Here is a 23772-nt window from a genome sequence, read left to right as displayed (position 1 = left end):
TTTTATCAACGTTACAGAGCAGGTAATTAGGTATGGATGGAATTAATTTAAGATAAATAATTAAAGATAATATAAATTTGAATGTGAACGCATTTATTTAAAATATTGTTTAATTTTGGAATTGATACAATTTTTATTCATTCATTAATTTTCATATCTAAAATATACAAATTGTGGAAAAAAAATTATAAAATGAATAAAAATCATGTTTTATAATTAGTTTACAAATCAAACGCGCAATAATGGCTTTAAGAAATGACTTAATAAAATTTCACTTTGATTACTTTAACAAAAATTGTTTACAACATTTACATCAATTAATAAATGTTTATGTGAAATTCCGATATTCATAGCACAAATTTGTACGGTTTAAACTTTATCAAGTTGTCATTCCTTAAGAAACAAACAAACATCTTGCTTGATCGATATATCTACTTATTACTACTAACAAGCAAAAAGTCATGTATAAAAAAAAAACAAATCACTTTGCTTTATTTAGCTTATCTTTTTTACATGTTCTGAAATAATGTAGTTAAACGACTACATTATATAAAATACAACAATGCACGAGCAAATGGTACAAGTCGTCATTTCACATCTACAATGTGCCTCTTTTTCTACTTTTTTAAACTGTATAAAATTCGGATACACATATTATGCCGTCATTGCATCTTGACGAAATTGATTGTTTGCAAACTACAAAACTCGTACTTTGCTGTAGTTCATGCAAAGCCAAATTTTTTCCATTATTATTATTAACGTTGTTCGCAACGTCGAAGCGAAAAACGTTACTTTTTATTATGAAATAAACAGTGTAAATGGAAACGACAAATTTTAAACATACCCACTAACTATGTATATTCAAGTCGACATCATTGATCGCTGCCAAATTACTTGGTATTTCTTTTTCTTGTTTTATTTATGAATCGAAGTATTAACAAAGAACTTATATAAAGCTTTTTTAGTAGTAAAGTGACATTTATAAAAACGTCGTTTTTACGGCCTAGTAACATCGCCCGTTCTTTCGATTTATCGCGTACCGAGGATCTGCCAGTTACTTTGCATTGTATGGATCGCTTCAGTCTCATTCCTACGCTTGGATCCGATTTCGAGAGAACCAAGTCGCAGTTCCGCGATCGCTGTGCAGATCCTCGTATTTGATAAAGTGTAAAAGGAAAAAACATTTCTAAACTCGATTAATTAAATCTATAGATTAAGATTACATTTTATCGCTGCTAAAGTTACATTGGCTAGAATTAAGGGCACCTCGAGATGCGTACTGTATAGTTTACGCCACTGCTTTAAAGTATGATTCGTCCTCCCGATCCCTATCTGTACACTTTGCTCTGTACATGTTTTTTGTTTATCACTATGGTGCGTTATTATTTACATTTTTATAATATCGGTTTCGATTAATTCCTTGCCTTTTGTTATATTCATGTTTTTCTTTTTTTATACACATTTATTTTTACTCATGGAAAACCACTTCTGTTTAATGCCGCTATTTTGCGAGCTATACGACATGCGGCAGTAGTTTTACTTCTTGCCACAGTTGATGCTGGATTAAAATTTCTCTTCCACTGATTTTTTTGTGAAGAGTTTTTAGATGACTAGATTCACTGTCTGCGATATCTTCGTTACAACTGTTCATCCAGCAGTTCCTGTACCTGTTCCGGCATATCCCATACATGTAAATTTTTGTCTTTGCTTCCTGCAATAATCTGTAATGAAAAAATAGTAATTCATTAGAATTTTATTTAGTTTTTATGAAGATATTACATCAAAATTATTTTAATCTCACTTTTCTGTCAACAAGTTCCATACTGAGTAACATATTTCCAGGTCCGGGTATACTGCACACAAGATTGTGAGTCTGTAAAAAAATGAAATTTTAATTATTTTTAAGAATTAATACATATATGTTTCGAAATATAATTATCTGGATTGTATATTTTACCCTCGTGTCAAACACGTAAATATTGCCATCGTAACATCCAGCAAAAAGAAGTTTTTTCGTCAAGCACATACACACAATACCGACGCTTGCATTATATTGTACTAATTGTTCTCCACTCTGTAACGCGAAAATTAAGACCGAATTTTTTTATGTAAAGTCTAAAATTCACATTTTAAGTTCTTATTGTAAATATGCATATGTATTACTCACAATAAAGTCAAAAACTGGAATTGATACACTACTGGTTCCACAATAAATTAAACTGTGATCCCTCAAAAGACTGTAAATAGTGTAGTTTTTCTGTCCGCTTATTGTACGTAAAACGAGTCCCGTAACAGCGTCTCTGATAGTTAATTTTTGATTACGAGAAGCTACTATAAGCACTCGTCTCGCGCCTTCGTTGGTCGCTTTTAGAGCCATTACGGACTTCTCCGAACACTGAATGGAATCTGGTTTTAGATAGCCAGACTAAAACAAGATTAAGTTATAAAATAATCGATTAAACTGAATATTGTACAATTAATTTTTTGTAAAATTCATGATGATCGTTTTTATTATACCTTTATATTAAAACGTGATATACTTCCAGATTTGGTGCCTATAAAAATTGTACCCCAAGATTGGTCCATACACTGAACCGCGCTTCCTACCTCGCTTACTTGCATTTCTAAACTAGTCTGTAAAATAAATTGATTTTAAGTCTTTTATAGGAATCATAAATTAATCATGTAACAATAATTATTAATAGCGTTAATAAAGATAATTAATTTTTTCATATTTATATAGTCATACGTTAAATAATTATAAAATAGTAATTTTTCCTTAATGGATTAATTAAAACTATATTTATATTTAAATACCAAAATCTTACCCTTATATTGTAGCAGCGAAGACTACTGTCTAATGATCCAGAGTAAAGCAGCTCTTTCTTAGTATCGCCAGCATCGAAACGTGCTATACAAAGACATGTCACAGGAGCAGAATGACCTCTGAAGATGTTTAATAGAGTATTGGTGGCAATTTCATAGCGATAAACCGATCCATCTTCACTCGCCGCCAAAAATGTGTCTTCAAAAACCTAAAATACCGTGCGAAATTTTCATCGAACCAAGTTTTTTAATTTTAATTCCAAGTTTTTTGTTAATTACTGCTTGTCACCAAATTATTAACTATTTGTTAATTTTTTTAAATTGCTGTTAATAAAAGTTACGCAAGCTGATAAATTTCTGCGAAATTTTCCTGATCTTTTTTTACGGCTTTACTAAATGTTAATATTGTTCTGTTTAAAAGGATAAGGATAAAGGAGTTTATAATGATTTAAAGCTGGAAATTCTACAAACTCGTGAACTTTTATTAAAAACTATACTACGAACATGCTTCGTAATTTAAAACGTCGATCTACAAATAGTCAAAATGAACATAAAAGAATTTTTTTTGAAAAGGAAACAAAAAATATAACTTTTAGTTTTTCTTTAAGTACGTCAAATAAAGACTTGCTTGCAAAATTTCTACTTAGTAAGAAACAACATTATATTACATATTAAACATTTAAGTTTTATAAACCTATATTAGGTTTTATATTTTACTCTAAATGAGGTTTTGGAGATATCACATCCAGTTATAACTTTAATCGCTTTCATAGTTTGTCACAGTTGTGTTCGGTTTCGTTTTCTTTAATTAAAGTTCGTCACCGTTCAGTTAAGCATTAAAGTTTGTAATTGGTAAATTCAGTGATAAGTTAGTCACTGTCATATTATTATTTTGCTACATTATTTTTTTATCTTGCCAGATGTCTTCTTTACCTTAATATTCAAGATTGGACCCTTGTGATTGGTGTAAGAAGTCCTCTTCGGTTTGTTTTCCTCTGCCTCAACACTTGAACTGGGTTTTTCGGTCTCGCTGCTGGATATTTTTTTGGACATGACCATTTTTTGCACTACTACTTGGGCACTTGCCATTAAAGACTCATTTTCTCGCAGAGTTGCACTTTTCTTTTCTTCGGCAGAAGTATTTGAAATGGAATGGGTGCTGTCAGAAGATGTGATCTCTTTTGATCGGACTTTTTTGGTTAATTCGTCTTTTGGTATTTCTATAACTTCGTCATTAGAAACTGGGATTTCTACGATGTCTTCGTTGTCAATCGGTTCAGAAGAACTTGTTGTTTCTTTATCATCTATTGTAATTTCCTCGATCTTATAATTGCCTCCGATATTGAGTGGTGTGGTTGTGGACTGTATTTCTTTCTCGTCAGCTTTTGTTGAATGCGATTCTTTATCTTCTTCTTCGTTATCATCTGAAGTTTCCATTTCTTTCGAGTTACGTTGCAAGCTTTTCTGTTTAGATTCAGTTACATCCATTTTTTGTTTAGAACGTTGTTTTTTCTCTTTCTTTTTCAAACTCTCAACGCTAGTTTCTCTTTTTGGAGAATCTTTAGGAATTTCTCTCTCTATTTCTTCTTCAATTGGTTTGACAATGGGTTTCGCATTCTTCTTTTTACTCTCTACACTAGCTTCTATTTCAAGATCGACACCGATTTCTTGCTTCAAAATTTCTGCCTTGGATTCTTTATGTTTAAGATTTTTACTGCCTGAAAGAGCCGATTTCAAGTTTCTGATCTTTGATATACCCTCTTTACGCAAAACACTCGGATTAACATTGCAACGAAGCAAAGTATATTTACAGTCTACAATACGAACTTTACATGATCTCATTTCTTCATCCGTTATTGATCGTTTTCTCTTTGCGTTTCGTTTATTCTGCATTTCAATTTGTCGATTTTTAGTAGATTGTCTACCTCGAATCTTCTTCTGTACAGGAACTTCATCGTCGGATTTTTCTTCCTCGATAATTTTTGGAGGACGACCTTTACGTTTCGGTGCAGATTCCTTTCCGTCTACATTTCGAGAATGTCTTTTTCTTGTTATTAAGGGCCGCTTCTCTTCATTAGATCTCTTCCGTTTTCTACCTCTTCCAACCTTAGTCGTTTTTTCGGAATTCTCCTCTTCCTCGTCAGACAGATCAGACTGACTGTCAACTTCTTTCAATTTTGATGATTCCTCAGATGCGCTATCGTTGATGGACTCTTTAGACTTTATTAATTTCTTGGACTGTTTATCATTATCTTCAATAGATTTTTTGCCTTTTACCTTTTGGGGTTTCTCAAATGACTCTGATGTATCGGTAGATTCTTTACGAGTTCTCTTTGCATTTTTTTGAGAAGAAGATTTGGCTGTTTCTTGTTCAGTTGATTTTTTAGATTTTTCAGAATCTGTAATTTCTATCTCATCCCCTGTTTCTTCTGCTTCATTGTCTTTACGAATAATATCAGATTTTTCAGTAGGTTTACTGCTGTTGTCCGTTATTACGTCGATTTCAGATTCCTCATCTGAGATCACTTTATCAGCATCATTCTGTATGGCACTAACATTATTATCGACATCTTTTTCAATTTTATTTGTGTGAACTATGTCTACTTGACTTTGGTCAATATCTTCTTTTTTCGTTTCTTTATCAACATGCTTTTTTGATTCATGTTCTTTGTTAGTTTCTAAAGGTGCGTCAACAACTAATGGCGAAGCGCTTCCCACAGAGGAACTGCAGCTGTCTACAACCTCCTTTGGTAATGGCATGCCTTCATAAGTGAATGGCGCTGTAACTACATCTTCTTTGCAGACATTTTCTTCTGGAGGGAGTTCATTTTCACCGGTATCTTCGATCTTGTCTAAAACAACGTATGGCGAACCTTCGTAAGTAAAAGAATCGTCGAATTCAGGTACATCTTCTCCAGCTATAGATTTATCATCATTGTGTTCTTGCAATTCTTCAGTTGGAAGTTCTTTTTCGTTTAGTGTTTTCTTTGCTGAATCTTTTTCAGATAATTTCAAATCTTTGTCATTTGATATTTTTGTGACTGATTCTGGTTTGTTACTTTCAATTACAGGTTTTTCAGACTCCAGTTCGTCCGTTCCCATGGCTTCATAATCTAATTCTTCTTCCGACAAATCATCTAACTTTGAAACGTCTTTCTTCTTTTCGGAAGTGACTTCACTGGACTTATCAGATGTTAAATCAGCTTTTTTATCATTGTTTGCTTTCTCATTTGTTACAACTTCGTTTTTATCATTCTGCGGTGTGAGCAATTCATTTCTAATGCGCATAACAACAGCATCAATAGCCTCATCAACATGCTTCAAGATTTCTTCTGAAACCTTAGTTTTCGATTTAGTTTTGGACGTTCGTACTATTGATTCATCTTCTTCTTCATCATCAAGTGAAGATAGCTCTGATTCCTCTGCTGGATCTTGCGGGTTTAATATAAACTTTAGTGATTGTTTCTTCATCTTGGATTCTTTTTTAAGTGACTCTTCTAGAAGTGCCAAACCTTTACCCGACGTTTTGGTTTGAGTTGATGTTTGATCGAATACGTCCATAGTACTATCATCTGAATAGATAATAGATTTTTGTCCATCTTTCACTTTTTCTGTATCACTTCGCACAGCAGTCTCGGAATTTGGTTTTGATTCTACAATGGATTTAATTGCATCAGTGGCTGCTGATTTGGTTTTAAGTGCCTGTTTTGCTCTGCTCTTAGGACGTTGGACAGGCTCTTTTTTGAGTTCATCAGTTTTCATTGCTTTAGCTGCTCTACTCTTTGGTCGAGAAACAGGTTCTGAAACAAACAATTTTTTTATTATTAATATATTATTGTTCATGAAAATCAACATCAAAAGTTTGCCCTTATTTGATATTTCACCTTGAGCACCGTCAGCAGTATCTTTTTTCTTATCGACACTTTTAACGCCTTTACCAGCACGACTTTTAGTGCGAGATTCTGTTGATAAAATCGTATCTTGTTTGTCTGTAATTTTACATACTTCTAAGTCATCTTCCGAATCTTCGATTTCGTTTTTAGTATCTTTTTCTATTTTACTGGATAGTTTGATAGTCACATCAACTGGAAAAATTTACAAGAAATTTATTTTACTTTACAAATGCTAATAAATTGCTGAAGTATACTAGAGGTCGGAAATAATATTTTTAAGTTAAAATGACTTCAAGTTATGAAAAATATAATATATGGCTATCAAACAGTAAACTTGACACACACACATACAGTATACACTTTTAAAATATATTTCTATTTTATCCTATTCTTACTGTTTTCAGGTTCGCGGGTATATAAATATGCATTGAAAGTATCTTTATATTAAAGGACCTTTTGAGCCTTGTATGTATTTTAGTAAATATATATATATACAAATAAAATAAAAATTACCTGATTTATCCTTGGATTTTTTTATAGAATCATCATCACTTCCCGATTTTTCTTTCAGATCTTTACCAACTCGACTTTTCGTGCGAGAAATTGGTTTAGGACTGGTCGTACGAGATCGTGTAATACCCTCAACTTCAGAATCACCATCAACAGTAAAGTCTTTGCTAATTTCAGAGACCTCATTAAGAGCGTCTTCCTGCCTTTTCTGAGGTGACTTTTGCTGGACTCCCTGGGACAATTTCTCTGGGGATCTACTCTTTGATTTCTTCTTTTGTTCATCCTCGACACTGGTTGAAGAGTCCCTGGAGGATTTATCCATTCGACTTTTTGGCCGAGACGGTCGTTTAGGACTAACGCTATGTTTACGCGTACTAGCATCTGTCTTTAATTCATCATCTGATTTTTTACCCAATTCTTTATCAGATTTGTTCGTAGTTTCGTGTTTTGCAATCATTTCGCCTACTCTACTTTTGGGTCGACGAGAAACCTCAATTTCTGTAACATACGTTTTATTACTTTCTGAGTACAAGTATTAAAAATTATTTCCTTTTTTTAATCACACTACCTTTTTTATGTTCATCTCCACTATCCAACGATCCTTTTGAAAATTTACCTGCTCTGCTTTTTGGTCTCTGCACTGGTTCATTTTCCATTTCAGAATCACTGTCTTTAACTTTTAACGTCTTGGAAGATTTTTCAGGTGATTTACTTTTGATGATTTTACCAATTCTGCTTTTTGGTCTTTTAGCAGATTCAATTTCTATAAATATTAATTTGTGGATTAAATTAAAAGTTCAGATACAAATTATACAACTTAGCTTAATAAAAAGAACGATTTTCACTAAAACTATTATAATTAAAATAAAATTTATATTTACCCGTTTTGCTGCGACTAGATAGAGATTCAGAATCAGACTTTTTGTCATCATCATTATCACTATCAATCAATCCTTCTGAAAATTTACCCATTCTACTTTTTGGCCTATGGGCTAGTTTAGGACTAGTATTGCGTGTATTACTATTATCTTCAGTATCACTATCTTTATCTATTATAGACTTTGAAGATTTCTCTGGTGATTTACTTTTAACCATTTTTCCAATTCTGCCTTTTGGTTTTTTAGATGATTCTGTATATAAAAGCATTTATATATTAAACACATACAAATTTTAAATAATATATATACACACACACACACACACATATATATATATATATTAATTTAAAAATGTGAAAATGTATAGTTTACCATATTTGCCTCGACTAGATACAGATTCAGAGTCGGACTTCTTTTTATCATCATCCTCACTATCCAACAATCCTTTAGAAAATTTACTGGCTCGACTTTTTGGTCTTTGTATTGATTCACTTTCCATTTCAGCATCACTATCTTTAACTTTTGCAGACTTTGATTTTTCTGTTGATTTGCTTCTGATGGTTTTACCAATCCTGCTTTTTGGCCTTTGAGAAGACTTAGTTTCTACAATAAAACATTGGTAAGTTTCGCGTATCAAAATATGATAAGTATACAAATTATAGCATTAAAAAAATTTACCTGTTTTTCCACGACTAGATACAGATTCAGAGTCAGATTTTCTCTTATCGTCATCATCACTATCAACTGATTCTTTTGAAAGTTTACCCGCTCTACTTTTTGGTCGTGCAATCTTCTTAGGACTAGGACTACGTTTTCGTCGGTTGTCATCATCAGAATTATCATCGGAATCCAAAATTTCTTTGCTTTTATTAGTTTTGGATTTATTCATTTTGCCTATTCTACTTTTAGGTCGTACAGGTTCTAAAAAAGTATTATCACAATTAGAATTTAGATTTCTATTTAACATCTTTGCAAAATATTTTGAAAGATCAAATTAATTTTTTTATCATGATTATGAATTTTTTACCTGTATTTGATTTTTGCTTTTGGTCTTCTTCACTGTCAGAAGATTCTTTAGAAATTTTACTAGCTCTACTCTTAGGACGAGCTGTTTGTTTCATATTCAATTTTAATTTAGTTGCTAAATCAACATCAGAATCATCAGATGAATCTTTTGAAATGACTTTCTCATCATCTTTATCTGATTTAGTTGATGGTTTATGTTTTGCACATTTATCCTTTCTAGTTGGAGAATATTGATTGGATTCAGCTGCTCAAATAACAAAATATTAGTGTACATTTAAAAAAACGTATTACATTAAGTAAGCTTAATATTCTAATTATTATTTTAAGTTCTTACCTGCGGTTGATTTCTTTTTGTGGCTTGTTTTAGCATCAGAATCTTTACCCGATTTGTTAGATACAGTCTCAGACTTAGACAGATGTTCTGGATTAATGTCAGATTCAGATTCGTTAGAAGAATCTTTCGAAGCCTTTTGAAGTCTACTTTTTGGCCGTGAAATAGTTTTAATAGCACTGCTTTCTTTACTACTTTTGTTTAATACCTTGATCTGCTCAGCAGACTCTTTATGCAGTTTAACAGCCTTGCTTTCAGGTGTCACTTTGTGAGGTGATTTTGATTTTTCTGTAGACTGTTCTCTTGAAGCTGAGTGCCTGTGACTGCTGCTGGATCGATCCTTGGACTTCTTTCTTTTCTTTTTCTTGTCTTTACTTTTTTTATCCTTCTTTCTACTTTCACGATTATGTTCAGACTTATCTGTTTCCTGTTCGCTCACACTAGTTTTCTTGTGACGACTGTGGACTTTCTCCGGAGTTTTTTCTTCTTGATTGCTAGTGCTGGTGTCATCTTCAGAAGCATCGTTCGAGGGCTTCTTTCCATGTACATACAGAGGGCTAGTTATCAAGTTTGGCATCATGGGAGTCAGAAAAGAACTAAAAGCTGATCCCATGCTGGATGGCCCAGCCAGTGGATTCATCATCATCATTTGTGATTGCATAACATTTGCCGCCGAATACTTGGGCTCGTTACCATCCTTATTACTGCCCGAATCAAAGCCTTCAGTTTGCATTCTTTGATACAGAGTCATCTTTTCATTTAACAGACACATCATAATCCTATCGATTTCAATCAGTCTTGCGGTCACACTGTCAGCCGTGTTCAATGGACTTGGATTGACAATGTTCATATTCATGAGGTTTGCTAAGCCCATCGTAGTTGGAATCTGAGCCGGAGCATGCTTGTGCTTTGTCTTTTGTTTCTTGTGTATCTTATGTAGTTTCTTATCAGGATCGCGTTTTTTCATCTCGCTCACCATGTGCTCGACGTTATCGGACTTTTCCAACAGAACAAAGGGCTCCTGCTTTTCGGACTCGACTGTGACCTTGGTAGGACTCGTCTTCGACATTTCGTCCTCCACTGGCGCCTCGTTCTCGTCCTTATGTTCCACAGTTTCGGCGATATTCTCCTCGCTTTTCTCGACGCTAGCCGCAACATCGTCACTCGCGGCGATTACCTCAACTTTGGAGTCGGTGCGAATTTCCTTCGTCTTCGACGCACCGCTGTCGCTTGGAGCAGCCGGCGAAACTTTGTCCTCCACGTGACCCGCCATCGTCGCTGGCGCGCTATCACTGATCTTATTTACACTTTTTGCAGGTCTGTACTCCCGTCCGCGCTCTGTTTCCGCAAAAACGTTAGAGTGCACTTTGTCTTCGACACAGGCGGTTTCGACCTCAGGAGTCGATGTCGTTTCCTTCTCGTTGGCGCTCAGCAATTGTTTCGCTTCGGCGTTGACGCTCGTCACCAGGGAACTCGGCATCTCGACCAGGTTGAGCTTCTTGCTGCCGTCTTTGTGCACGTGTATGATCGTAATGGGAGTTTTTAAAATTGTTTCAGAGATCATGGTGGGCCGAGCCCGCGGAGACGTAATTGTTGCCATTCCAACGGCCAGCGAACTTGTGATAGGCTGCGCGCCGTCGGTAGCCGCGCTCTCTGACTTACCGGCTTGTTCGAAAGTTTCGGCGGCAACGCCGACCACGTGTTTGCTCGATGTCACGTCGATAATGTCTGGCTTGGCGTCTGAGTCGAGCAGAAGAAGAGACTTTTCGATCGGGTCGTTGAGATCGACAGCGATCGGGACTTCTTGCTCCAGCATGTCGGCCTCGGAAGCCAGCAACTCGGGTATTTCCTCGGGTTTCGGGTCGCCAAAAACTTCGAGAATCGGCACTAGCTCTTCGATTGGCGCTATTTCTTTGTTCTCCTCGAATTCCTTTGTATTGATATCTTCGGCAGCCGGTGGTGGCGAAGGATTTTTCAGAATGCGGTCGTTCTCTTCGTCCGAGTTCGGTGTTGGCGAGGGATTGTTCTCGTGGTAGAGCAGGTCCTCGTTGTCGAACTCGGGTGGGGAAGGACGTTTCAGCAGGCTCTCGATGTCTTGGATGTCATCGGGTTGTATGGTTTCTTCCGGCTCCGGAGAGAGTGGAGATTCCAGTTCTTGCTCGGGCTTTTGTTCAGTCACAGGCCGAGGCGACGGTTTACAAATAAGAAGGTCATCGTAGTGCGTGTCCAGTTCTAATGCCGATGATACGCTTCCTGAATCTTCTTTTGATTCGCGTGGCTCATGAGAACTTGTTTCTTTCGGTTGAGTTAGAGGTTCTTTGTAGTTTTCAGAGACTTCGTAATCTAAGTGAGGATTTGGTGAATTTGAAATATCTTCGTACATCGGCTCGCACACTTTTTTCACGGGCTCTGGCACTACATTAACTGGCACACTTTCAGGCACGGATTCGTCTTTCTTGTTATCTGTAGAATCAACTTTCAGAGAGTCTAACAGCTCATTAGCTTGCTCAGCGCTGAGTGCCTCTTGAGTATTGTCTGCACTTTTTCCTTGATAAGTTTGTAGATCACGCAAAAGATTCATTGTATCATTTCTCTCCGATTCAGTAGTAATCACTTGACTAACCGGTGGTTCTGGCAAAGATGTTGATTCTTGGGAAATGTCCTCCACGATAAATGCCTCAATGCTGTCGCTTTTAGTTGGTGCCAAAATTTCTATTTGATTTTCATTCTTTAGCAACTGTTTTTCAAGATTGCTAAAATCATGCATAACCGTAGAAGGAAAAGTGGTATTATCATTATTGCTTTGAGATCCATCAATACCACCCACAAAATCGTCACGAGATTTAGAACCCTCTACTTCATCTATAGTTTTTACATCTGACAAATTCGACAGTTCGTTCGATTGCTCCATCAATCCAGCTTCCGGTTTATTATCTTCAACAATTGCTTTGTTCTCTTCTCGATTATTTACAATTAATCTTTCCACTTCAAGATTTTTTACTACGTCATCTTTCACAGATTCACCAACGATACTTTCGTCCATGATTTTCGTATCATCCAGATCTTCGTGATTTGTCGAAGCATCGCGTTCATCATTTTTGTTTATGTTTTCTTTATTTGCCTCCATTTCTTTTTCAAGGGCTTTTCGTGCTTCCTCCCTTTCCTTGAATTCTTCCGTGATCACGTCAACAAAGTCCTTTATCATTACGTCTAAACTTTCACCGTCAACCTCGTCGATAACTTCATCCCCAGACTCGCCCAAAACATTGCTCTTCTTCGAAACAGTTGCTTGCATCATACTCGAAGTAGACGAAGCATCCATGCTCGAAGTCTCTCCAAGATCGAAAATCTTAGAAGGCAACTTGTTCGAGGATTCGTCGGGTGGATTAAATACTGGTACGTCGACGAACGCAGCGGTTGGCCCTGTGGTCACGATTGCGTCAGTTAGCACGTCTTGCAGTGCACTGTCAATCGGGTTAATAGCCTCGACTTCGAGAGCGGCGCATTCGCTAGATAGTTCGATCTCATTGACGGTAAATATGCCATCAGTTTTGAGCTCGTCCTCCTCAGTTATGGTCGCATTCTCGAAGAACGGGTCCTTCAACGAGCAGGGGTTATCGGTACCACCAAGCTCGTCGATGCCGATATCGATGTACTTGTTGATTTCTTCATCCGGAACTGTATCAGGCAATCCGTCACTGGTAAGTATCGGCCCTAGAAGGTCGACCGCTGCTGCATCTGCAGGCACGGCTACCAAAACATCGTTTACGATTTCCATTGGCGTATCGACGACTTCGGTCTCGATGCAGCTGCTGTCAACTGGTATCAAAGCTGTTGCATCTGTCACCACAAGACTGACGTTAGGCGCAAGAACTTGGGCGGCATGAGAATGAGTTAATCGTGGATCTCTAGACTCGAAAACATTGATGTTGTTCGCTGTTTTTTCGCCAGCTACAGTCTTTACTTGAGTGCCAGTAGCGACTGCATCGGCATTTGCATCGGTCGATTTTTCGTCCTTATCCTTAGGCGACTTTAGCTTCATCTCCCTACTGCCTTCAGATTTAATATTCTTGAATTTGTGACCATCAGCTTCGCATGCTTTACAAACTTTTTTCTTCTTTTTCGATTTATCCGAGACTGTTTTATCCGACTTTACTTGCAAATGACCAGCAGCACACTTTTCGGGACTCGATGGCTCTACGTTCGTCGCCTTGGCTGCATCCTCGGCAGCGGGCTTTTTCGAGGATTTCTCTTTAGTTTTTGCAGCATCCTGCAAACTAGTGCGTCTCAATTTTATTGCTGGTTTGACATTGCTTTTGGCAGTAGCAGCTGTTTTTTCGGGTTTAGCTGCAACGTCATTAGTAGTAATTGGTTGTGGTTTATCGATCACACGCTTCTTTGTGGGAATGTTGAGGAGATCATGAGTTAAAGATACAGGATTATTTTCAATCTGCTTGAGTTTTTCCTGTTCCTTCTTTTTTCGCTCGAGTAATCGAGCTTTGTAAGCTTTGATGTCTAATTTCTTTGGCTTATTTGGATCATGCGGCTGTGTACTAGCAGTTTCGCTTTCGTCCTTTTTCTCTGTCGCCTCTTTACTTTCAGCGTTTGCTTCTGCAACAGTATCTGAAACAGGGGTAGCACTGGCAGTTTCGGTCAACTCAAGACTAGCAGTCTTTTCTTCGATGCCTACGATTTTCTTGATAGCTGGGTCAGCGGTTTCCAAATTATGCTTGCATTCTTCTTCGATGCTCTTAAGAACTTCACTTTCAGAATCCTTGGGTTGCTCGTTTGTTTTTGCAGCTACCGGTGCTGCTACTTCGGCTATTTTGATAGAAGTTACCGTTGTTACTTCCGTCGTATTAGTTACTGTTGACTTAGCAGCAGATTCTACAGGTGTTTTTACTGCTTTCTCAGCTACTGGTTTCGTAGGAGCAACAGCAACAGCTGCAGTTGCCTTCGGAGCAGTTGCAGCAGCCTTAGTTTTAACAGTTGCAGCAGTCACAGTTTTTGTCGTTGCAGTAGCTGCCTGTGTCGTCACAATTGAAGATAGAGCGGTTGCTGTTTTTGCAGTAACCAGTTTAGTAACAGGTTGAGCAGCCACCGGAGCTGCTTTAACCGCTGTCTTCACAGTCTTCAATCCTGCTGTTGAGTTCTTCAGTACTGACTGTGTAATTATAGCTGCTGGAGTAACGGCCATAGCTTTAGCCTTGGCTTCTGCTGCTACCTTCTTTGCTATAGTTTTGTCTGATATATCGTGTAGAAGCACTTTGTCCGAGAAGGTAACTTTTCTCACGTGATGCTCGATTTCTCCAGACATTTTCATTTGAGTTTTAGATTTTAGAGGGTATGGTCTTGCAATGCCAGTTTTTCGGACTGACGGTGTATTCTTAAACAACACCGTACGGCCGCCAACGACAGCCAAAGTGGCGGCTACCTCGGGCGCGATATCAGGTTCCTCTTTCACCTCTTTCTTAATCTCGTCTTCAGTAAGCAGCTTTGTAGGCAGATCATCCTCGGAGTCTGAGTCGCTGTTTCTGGAGCGCTTCTTATGTTTCTTACGGCCGTGCTTCTTCTTCTTCTCCTTCTTATCCTTTTTTCTGCGAGCCCGTTTCTTCGCCTTGCGTTCTTTCTGCTTGTTCTTTTCTCGCCATTTACGCTCGATCTCCGCAGCAACTTCATCTCGTATAGTTTCATTGATAGACTTCTTCTTGGCGATCTTTTCGCGTTCTTTGATGACCTTAAGCAGCTGAGTCACGTCCGAGGAGGTCTCATCTTCGCTATCGCTAGATGACGAGGAAGTTGATTCATCCTCGCTGTTGGACGAGTCTCTGCTGGCATGATCGGGTGCTGCTGGCTCAGTATCTTCTGTGAGTTTGAGCGCCTGCATTTTGTTAAACTCGTTGAACGTGGTTTCGAGCTCGCGCTCGAATTCTCCTCTGTCCATTGTCTTTCCGTACTTGGCGTCCCATTCTTCTTTAGTGAGGTTTCTGTATGCGTCTATGTGCTCGCGCTCTTTTCTCATCCATCGTTCCACTACGTCTGTTCCAAAATCTGCGACCTCGCGATTTGTGATCTTAGAACCTCTGTCCTCCGCTGCAGTTGTGCTTGCCGCAGCGGAATTTCCAGATTTGGCTCTCGCAATGCCGGCTGAGAAGATATCGTCCAGATTAAAGGTTCTCTGTTCGTGATGATGATGGTGAGTCTCGGCAGCCTTATTGTTTCGGTCGATACGGCTGGCGAGCCTACCCGCCACACCGCTGGTGGGCGGCTGTGGTGAGGGTGGCTTTGTGGCCTGCCTGACCTTGGCAATACCCGCCGAGAAAATATCATCAATGTCAGCCATGTTGACTACCGGGTTCTCGGTCTTCTCATTAGGAATGTTTACTTTGGCATGCTCGCGCAGAATGTAATCCTGCGTTGCCGTGTACTGATTATATTCTGTGTCTATCTGAGTGGCAGTCGATGTCATATGTGCGCGATAGAGATGGTTACCTGGTTTTATGGCTTGGCGTTGTTTGACAGATTCTTGACGCGCAGCTACGGCTGCTGCGGCCGCTGCCTTCTTCTGTGGTTCGTCGCGAATGACTTTGACAGTGACTTTCCGCTTTTCCTTGTGATGAGGGACCGGGGCTTCAACCTTAGGCTCTTTTTTGCGGCGAATTTCATGATGTACGGGCATCTCGTTTACGACTTCGTGCGCATAGGTAGGGTGCTGTACCTGTACCTGTAATAAATACGTTATCGATCAAGCAGAGTTAAAGACAATTTATCAAAAAAATTTTCAACTTTGGACACTACTTATGACTTTGCCAAAGTTCAAGGTTATTTACGTTTCATTGAACCAATAAATTTTATAAGCTAATTTTATTTTTAAACGTCAAAGCTATTATTCGGTCTGGAGTACCAGATCATCCCTTGCTCTTTAATCTATTTTCAAACAATGCTTCACCTTCCATTGAAACCATGCATTCATACACTCGCAGCACTTAACGGATGTTTACAATTCGAAATCGAAATTATGTAAATCATTTTCTGTAAGCATTAATATTCAACGAAATGCTAACATCTAAACGGAACGTTTGTCCTTATGCAAAAAAAGCTGAAACATTCTCAAATTTGCATCGAAAGAAAAACTAGAGTCTGCGATGCGACGACAAACAATGCAAAAACGATCGAGATGCTTATAAGAGAGATCTGCAGATAAGCGCTGACGCGGCATTGGATCGATGCTGAAAAAAAAATATATTTTCGACGCCGGTTTGAGAACGTTGCAAATAGATCGATTCCCAAAATAACGCGTGCAGTGAAAGTGGCAAGAATTGCGGATGCGAGTATCGCATGAGCGCGCTGGATGATCGCTCCGCGAAAGAAAGAGAGAAACGTTGAATGAGTTTTCAATGACAAACGCGTTGCAATGCAAGTATACTTTCGGTTTTTAATTAGATTCTCTATTGTTGTGAAAAATGTTCCCAAGAAATTAAAATCCGTTGTGATTAAAATTTGATTATCCTATTCATAAAAGAAAGCATATTAATTAATGTAAAAGAAGATAAGAGTATATTCCGACACTATTACGAACCTCAGGCTGCAGAGTAGTTGTGATTCCGAGGTCAGCTAGGCTAACCTGCTCTCCAACGAGTATGGGCTGAGTAATTACCGTCGAAGTCGTAGTTGTCGTCTGGTTTCCCTCAAATTGTAACGGATCCAGCTGTAGTACTTCATTGAGGTGGTGGATAAAGTCCGTAGGCAAATTTTGAATATCCACCGTGGCATTAGGATCCAGCATGGCGTTTAACTGATTCATAAATTCTTCTCGGTCGTATTCCCTGATACGTTCATCTTCGTTGATACGTATTTCCTGGTTAATCGAGCTCTTTTGTTCTTTCACCAGGCGATTCATAGCAATATCGAACTTCCTGAGACTCGAGTGATTCAGCATGTTGCGAATCTCGTTTTTGCTCATCTTAAGGAACCTGTTGATGACGCGATGCTTCCAGGATGCCTCGTTGCCCTCCTTCTTCGGTTTCTTTTCCACTGGTTTGGCGTGCTTCACTGGGGCAGCAACTATTGCAATTTCACTGGGTGATTGGATACTGGTCCCGGGGACGGCTCCTAGCACAGGAACCGTCAGCGGCACAGTAGAGGTTCCTGCTACAAGAGGAAGCGTACTACTCGTCAGCGTCAATGGTACACTAGCCAAAGGCAACGTTGTTGTCTTAGCAATTACTTCGGCGCTATTGAGCAGCTGGGTGTGTCGTAGCAGGTCCTCCGTCGTATGCTTATCCATAAGTATTTGTTGCGAGATCTTCAATATGTCCATACCAGGGATCATTTGTGCTGCCTTCTCAAGAGTAGCTGGTTCAATGCCCAGCGTCGTAGGGGTAGCAGTAACCGTGGATGTTGTTGTCGACACTGGAGCCGTTGCCGTCATGCTAATGATCGGCGTGACCAGCGGTGACTGATGCAGAGAGTCCGTCGTTTGGTAAGTCGATGACGAGATGGGCGCTGTAGCGACTGCGGCAGCGGCTGCCGCCAAAGTCGCAGGGTCCACGACTAGAGAAGCGATCGTACTGGCTATGGGTGCGATCACAGGAGCTACCACAGGCGCGACAACTGGTGCCGCCACTGGTGCGACAATTGAAGCTCCAACTGGGGCGGCAACTGGAGCGGCAACAGGAGCAGCAACAGGAGCGGCAACAGGAGCGGCAACTGGAGCGGCAACTGGAGCAATAATCGGAGCTGCCACAGGTGCAATGGTCGTGGGGACATCTGCAACAGGAGCGGGAACAGATTTTTCTGGCGCGTCATCGTTCATGCTCATAAGTTGTTGTGCAAATTCCATTGCCTCCTGCATCTCTTCCAGTCCATCATCGTCGCCCAAGCTAAGCGTAGGCATGGGAGGCGCCGTTAGCGTACTGCTGCCGGTGAACGGTGGCGGAGGTATAGGCTCCGGATTTGGAATGGGCGGTACGGGCAGCGGTGCCGTGTGACTGACTGGAACAGGCAACGGGTGAACCGGTGGAAAGCCCATCTGCACCGGTGGCACGTAAGCCGGGAAGGTGGGCATCATCGACATTGGTGGTTCGCGGCTCGCGAGCATTAGAGACGAACGCTCGGTCATCGAGAGTCGCGGGTCAAAGATAAGTGGTGGCTGTCGCACTTCCTCTTTCTCTGGAACACTGCTTATTATGGGTCTGCGAGGGTCGAAAGCCGGTGGAGGTTGGAGCACTTCACTACTGTTGGTTAAACTGTGATCAATCGTGCTAGATCCTTTCTTTTTTCCGGGTATAACAGGCGGTGGCTTGCTGAAGTCTGTCGGCAGTTCTGTGTGGAAAACGATTTCGAATTAGTTATTATGATTATTAAATTAGATTGAATGATTACTTGAAAAAATATTTACAATGGCAAGCATTTGAATATTGCTTTATATAATAGTTTTATAAAGAAGGATCATAATTTTTATTATATAACAGTCATAGTACAACTATGTTGTATTAGTTGTATTAGTACATATGATTTTCACACGCAATAGTGAGCAATTTAGGGAATTACAAATAAAGTTTTTCGCACGTTTGAATAAGCGTGAATTCTTACCAGACCAAGGCGTCGAAAGCCTAGGCGTGTACCCCAGGGTCGGTGCATTCGTCGTCGTGAATCCGACCGGTGGTGGACACATCGCAATGGTCGTCGCGCCGGTCGTCGTGGTGACCGTCGTCGTGGTCGTAGTACTCGTTGTGCTGTGACTGGGATCGTAGTAGGAGGTGTGCTCAGAGCTCTGATCTGACTTGGACGACTTTGACGACAGCTTGGATGGGGAGTCGTCTTTGTCCGAGGTCGCTTTCGTCGTCGCCGTAGGTTTGGTTCGCGGCTTCGACGACCCCTCGGCGGAATCACAGATGCTCTCTTTATCCATGCTGTCCTGGGACTTTTCACTGGCACTGACGCTGTTGCCCGCCTGCAACATGTGCATGACGTTATCGAAATCGATAGGGTCCTCGAGCGGAGCCGACGACGTGACCTCCTCGACGTTTGCCACAGTGTGTTCCGCACCGAAATCAGTGTCCAACACATCGAAGGTCATCCCGTAATCGTCCATGTCGGGATTGCCTACACTGTCCACTATGAGATGCTCTTCATCAAAGGGTTCCTTAGAAGATAAGGTAAATTCATTAAAATCAACCTTGTTGGCAGAGTCATCTCTACGGCCAATGTCCTTAATGTCATCGACGGTTAACTTTAACTCCGGAGGATCATGCCTCAGTTCAGGTATACCTGCACTCACACCAATGGCAAAATCTTCTTTGGTAGTGGCAGAATTGCCAGATACACCTTCCGTACCTGAGGTAACGGTTGCCACTCCCAAATCTTTTTCCCAAAAGTTCACTCTCTCCTCCTCTGTGATACACGACAGAGACTTCTTGAGCTTAGCTGCAGTCTCTGTTATCTTCTGTTGACGTTCCTCCTCGGATCCCAATAGTGGCTCCTGAGGCTTCTCAGGAGGAGGCGGCGATGGGCTCTCACTCCGATAGGGGGATCGCCGGCTGGAGGAGTAGGAGTACGGCCTGCCAGGGCCTGGATAGCGCAGGTTGGCTCCCCTGGTGTTGTAGCCCCTACCCCGGTAATTCTGGTAAGGTCTGCCATCTCTGTCGAACTTATCAGACCTGCTGTCCCTATCGGAGCGATGGTCCCTGTCCCTGTCACGGTCCCTGTCCCTGTCTCGGTCCCTGTCTCTGTCCCTGTCAGAGCGGTCCTGGGATCTGTCGGAGAGCCTGTCATTAGAGCTGGTCCTGTCCCACTCGGAGTGGAACGGTCCGGGTCTGGGGTACTTCTGGAACTGCTGCTGCTGATTATTGGGCCGGTTGTTCTGCCGCCATGGTTGGTAGGGCCGGTCGTTGGGACCCCGGTCCCAGCCGTCAGCGGGTCTGCCGTTGTTGCCCCTGCGGTTCTGCTGCTTCACGTTGGGGTGAGAGAAACGGGGTCCGCCGAACCCATTGGCGGTCGGCCTCGTGCGTTGTCCAAAGCCCCGACCACGGTATCCGCCGCTACTCATCACACAGCGTTGTTCTCGAGCTGAGCGTGGCCCAAGGAAAGCTCAGGGCAGAGCTGGGCGCTCCTACCCACAAGTAGCAGTCGGCGGCGGCTTCTCTCTTGCCCGAGCTCGCGAGGACGCGCTCGCTTACGGCATGCTGCGTCCTGGTCGCTCCAGCACTGGCTCGGCTTCGTCGCTCTCGTCGTCTGTCACAGGGCCGCGTCGAGCCAGCTGCTGGCGAGCCCTCGCATTATTGTCGTCCTGAGCCCGTGATTCTGCTGTAACAAAACAAACGCGCGGCAGACGTTAGTTCGCAGTCTCCAGCACTCGTACATAAGCGGCTCCTCTCTCTCGCACTATAGATATACGCGTACTACACACTCGCGCCGTCTCCGTCTATCTATATCAGCTAGCGCACCCGCTCCGATATATTTCGCCGCCGTCTGTCTCTCTCGGCTCCCGTGGAGCTGCTGATGGCTTGCAGGCTTGCGCGCGCGGCCGCGTAGGCGCGATCACGTTTCGACGCCACACGCACACACACACACACACACACACACGGCCGAACGCGAGGAAGTTCCGGAGCACCGGGAGTCAAGTCGTTTTTCCGCGATTGATTCAACGACTCCGCTTTTCACGACGACGTGTGAATAACGCGAAGCGACAGCAGAGACGGCGTTGCATCGTATTTTTAGCCTGCGCGCACCGTATCATTCTCTCTCGCTCGCTCTCCCCCGATCTCGTTTTTTCGCACACAACACGCGCAGCCGCTTCTCTCTCTCTCTCTCTCTCTCTCTCTCTCTCTCTCGCTCTCTCTCGCTCTCTCTCACCCTCGAGTCGTCGTTCACTTCCGCACTGTGGCCAAGACACACAGTGTACCTATGCCTATAAGTATATGTCTATGCACGTAGAACACCGTCCGCTACAGCGGAAGCTATGCGACTATACCCACTCCCTCGGGAGTCACTTGGCTGCAGGCGTCGACGAAGGGCAGATCGAAATCCGCGAGAGAGACCGAGAGTGTACGAGCTGCGAGGGCAGCGGCGCAGTGTGTGCGAGCTGTCTCTTCTAACCTCAAAATGCGCGTTGCTCCTATACATGTACTGCCTCCTCCGCTCGAGATCCAATCCGTTGCATCAGCGGCTACACGACACGAGCTACCTCGTACACGCTGAGCGGGGCTAATTGAGAAAAATGACACTCGCGAGGACTGTTTCGCGAAGACGGAGAGAGAGAGAGAGAAAAAAACTTTCGAAGCACGCACTCTCCGAAATACCGCACGAACATACAAAATCATGCACACACAGTAGCTAGTCTCTTCATCTACTTACTCTGTGTCTCAATAGAGTCCGCGTGTTGTGCGGCGAAGTGGCTTTCCTTCGTTAGCACTCCGCACTGGCGCAACGTATATACTTAGCGATACAAGTACGACGAGTAGTAGGTGGTCGATGCTTGTCGCCTCGACTCCTAGGTGAAAGCTCTCTCTCTCTATCTCTCTCTCTCTCTTTCTCTCTCGAGTACTCTCTGCTCGCCCGCGACTCGCAAGGGCGGCGCAATATCTCTCTCTTTGGCCGAGGGACTCTACAGCGGCTCGCCAGCGAGGACTGAGTCTACATGGAGATCGACGACGCTGTCGCGCGCGCGTTCGATTATTCTCTCCAGACCAGGCTGCTGCACGAGCGAATCGATCCGTCGCAACTTGGTCGCTGCCGCCGCGTGTTTTCCCTCTCAGAGCGCGCCGCTGATAGCCATCGCCATGTTGCTTCGCTGCCGCGAGAGTGCTATAGTGTGCGAGAGAGCTTATGCTGCTGCTGCTGCCGCTGCTGCCGCTATACCAGCAGTCACTCTCCTCTCTTTTTCTCTCCCCCCACTATACGGTTGCCGGTGGCTCACACGAAATCTCCTTTCGTCTGCGCGGCGAGACGGCAGCACCGAACGCAAGGAGATTTCCAGACTGCGTGCGTTTGTGTGAGTATACGTAAGAGAGCAAGAAAGACGGAGAGAGGGAACGCGCAGTTGTCTGCGGAATGAAATCTCTCTCTCTCTCTCTCTCTCTCTCTCTCTCCGACTCGGCGACGTTGCCGTTCATCTCGTTTTCCCGGGTCTCGTCTGCTGATGCCTGCGCCCGTCGCGATGCTTTATTCTTTCTTCAGTGAACGCATCGCACATTACCTATCCATACCTATGCTATGCTACTGCTTAATCAACTCGCGCGATTATCGTGCAGTTACGCGAGTTTGCGAAACGCCCCGCGAGTTCTTGGATACCCGCGTTATATAAACATGAACCGCGGTCGCCGGGAACGGGTTACTTAACGCTTGTTTTCTTTTTTTATTGTTGTCATCCTTCGTACTCGCGTACTGCACGAGCAGCTCTCTTTTTGTTGTTGCAATGCTCGCTTTACTGCAGCTGTAACCGAAGTCGCCGGCTTTTCGAGCTTGTGCCTATATATGTATAGCAGAAAGGGGGATTATACAGTATACATACATAGGTAGTCTGCCCATTGTTTACCGGCCGGGTTGACGTCGGGCAACGTTGCAATCGGTCGCGCGCGCGCGCATGGTGCAGCAATATATACATCGCATTCCCACATATATATACATAATATCTTGTACATACGTTGCTTTTTACCTCGAGTCGCCGCGCTGACGAAATCAACGACGAGAGCGCGGTGCGGTGAAGGTTCCTGCGGGACGTCGTTTTGTGCGGCGCGTGAACAGCAGCAGGGCCCGACCTTCGACTACTTTTGGAGGCTGCTGCTGCTGCTGCTGCTGCTGCTGCTGCTGTTGTATAGAGCCGAAGGCCAATCGTGCGTTATAATGATGAAGCCCCACTAGCGCTCTCGCGCGTATATTCTGACTCATTCGTCACGATTTATTCGAGTGGACGAGAATTATGGCGTTGGATTTCACGCAATCTGGAAGGGCTATCGAGTATTCGCGCTGTATGTTTATTTACTGCTGGGATGCAGGTGATTATACAACGATGCTCAGCGCTACCATAATCATTCGTAATCGGATGAGACTCCGTTGTTGACTTAGCTGCTGGTACTACATATTATTATCGTCACAGCACACTCAGCACTGCTCGAGTTCACCCATAATAACCGCATGAATGAAACAGCTGAGTTGCGCTGCTCTGAAATTTCGAAAATTCCCGCCGTTCCGAGATTTTGCAACGTCGCAGAAAAGTCACTATATAGTTGCCGGCGCTTTGTTCTCTCGCACCGCTAGCTCTTATCGCGCATGTCGCTATATTTTTCCCCGCCTCGTGATGCGGTCT

The 23772-nt window shown here is 42.2% G+C and overlaps 1 protein-coding gene across 4 annotated transcripts; it reads right to left on the bottom strand.

The window, feature by feature from the left end:
- Positions 1-466: 466 nt before the first annotated feature.
- Positions 467-22440, bottom strand: LOC100679542 (titin). 4 transcript variants are annotated; one of them, XM_016984893.3, is made up of 18 exons: positions 21564-22440; positions 19059-20771; positions 17044-18788; positions 9468-16188; positions 9135-9377; positions 8786-9028; positions 8480-8710; positions 8111-8359; positions 7798-7992; positions 7233-7727; positions 6711-6911; positions 3760-6626; positions 2829-3035; positions 2518-2634; positions 2168-2425; positions 1958-2074; positions 1802-1873; positions 467-1721 (listed from the first exon to the last, which is right to left on the bottom strand). In XM_016984893.3, exons 2-18 carry the CDS (start codon positions 20512-20514, stop codon positions 1638-1640), a joined length of 15501 nt encoding a protein of 5166 aa, XP_016840382.2. In that variant the 5' UTR covers positions 20515-20771; positions 21564-22440; the 3' UTR covers positions 467-1637. The 4 variants fall into 4 exon arrangements, with proteins under 4 accessions (XP_016840382.2, XP_016840381.2, XP_032455579.1 ...); XM_016984892.3 differs by having other exon boundaries at positions 21822-22440; XM_032599688.1 differs by having other exon boundaries at positions 19059-20768; positions 21564-21814.
- Between the last annotated feature and the right edge of the window lie 1332 nt (positions 22441-23772).

The sequence above is a fragment of the Nasonia vitripennis genome, chromosome 4 (assembly GCF_009193385.2).
Source record: "Nasonia vitripennis strain AsymCx chromosome 4, Nvit_psr_1.1, whole genome shotgun sequence".
In the NCBI taxonomy this organism is placed as follows: domain Eukaryota; kingdom Metazoa; phylum Arthropoda; class Insecta; order Hymenoptera; family Pteromalidae; genus Nasonia; species Nasonia vitripennis.
This window is presented reverse-complemented; position numbering and strand designations above follow the sequence as displayed.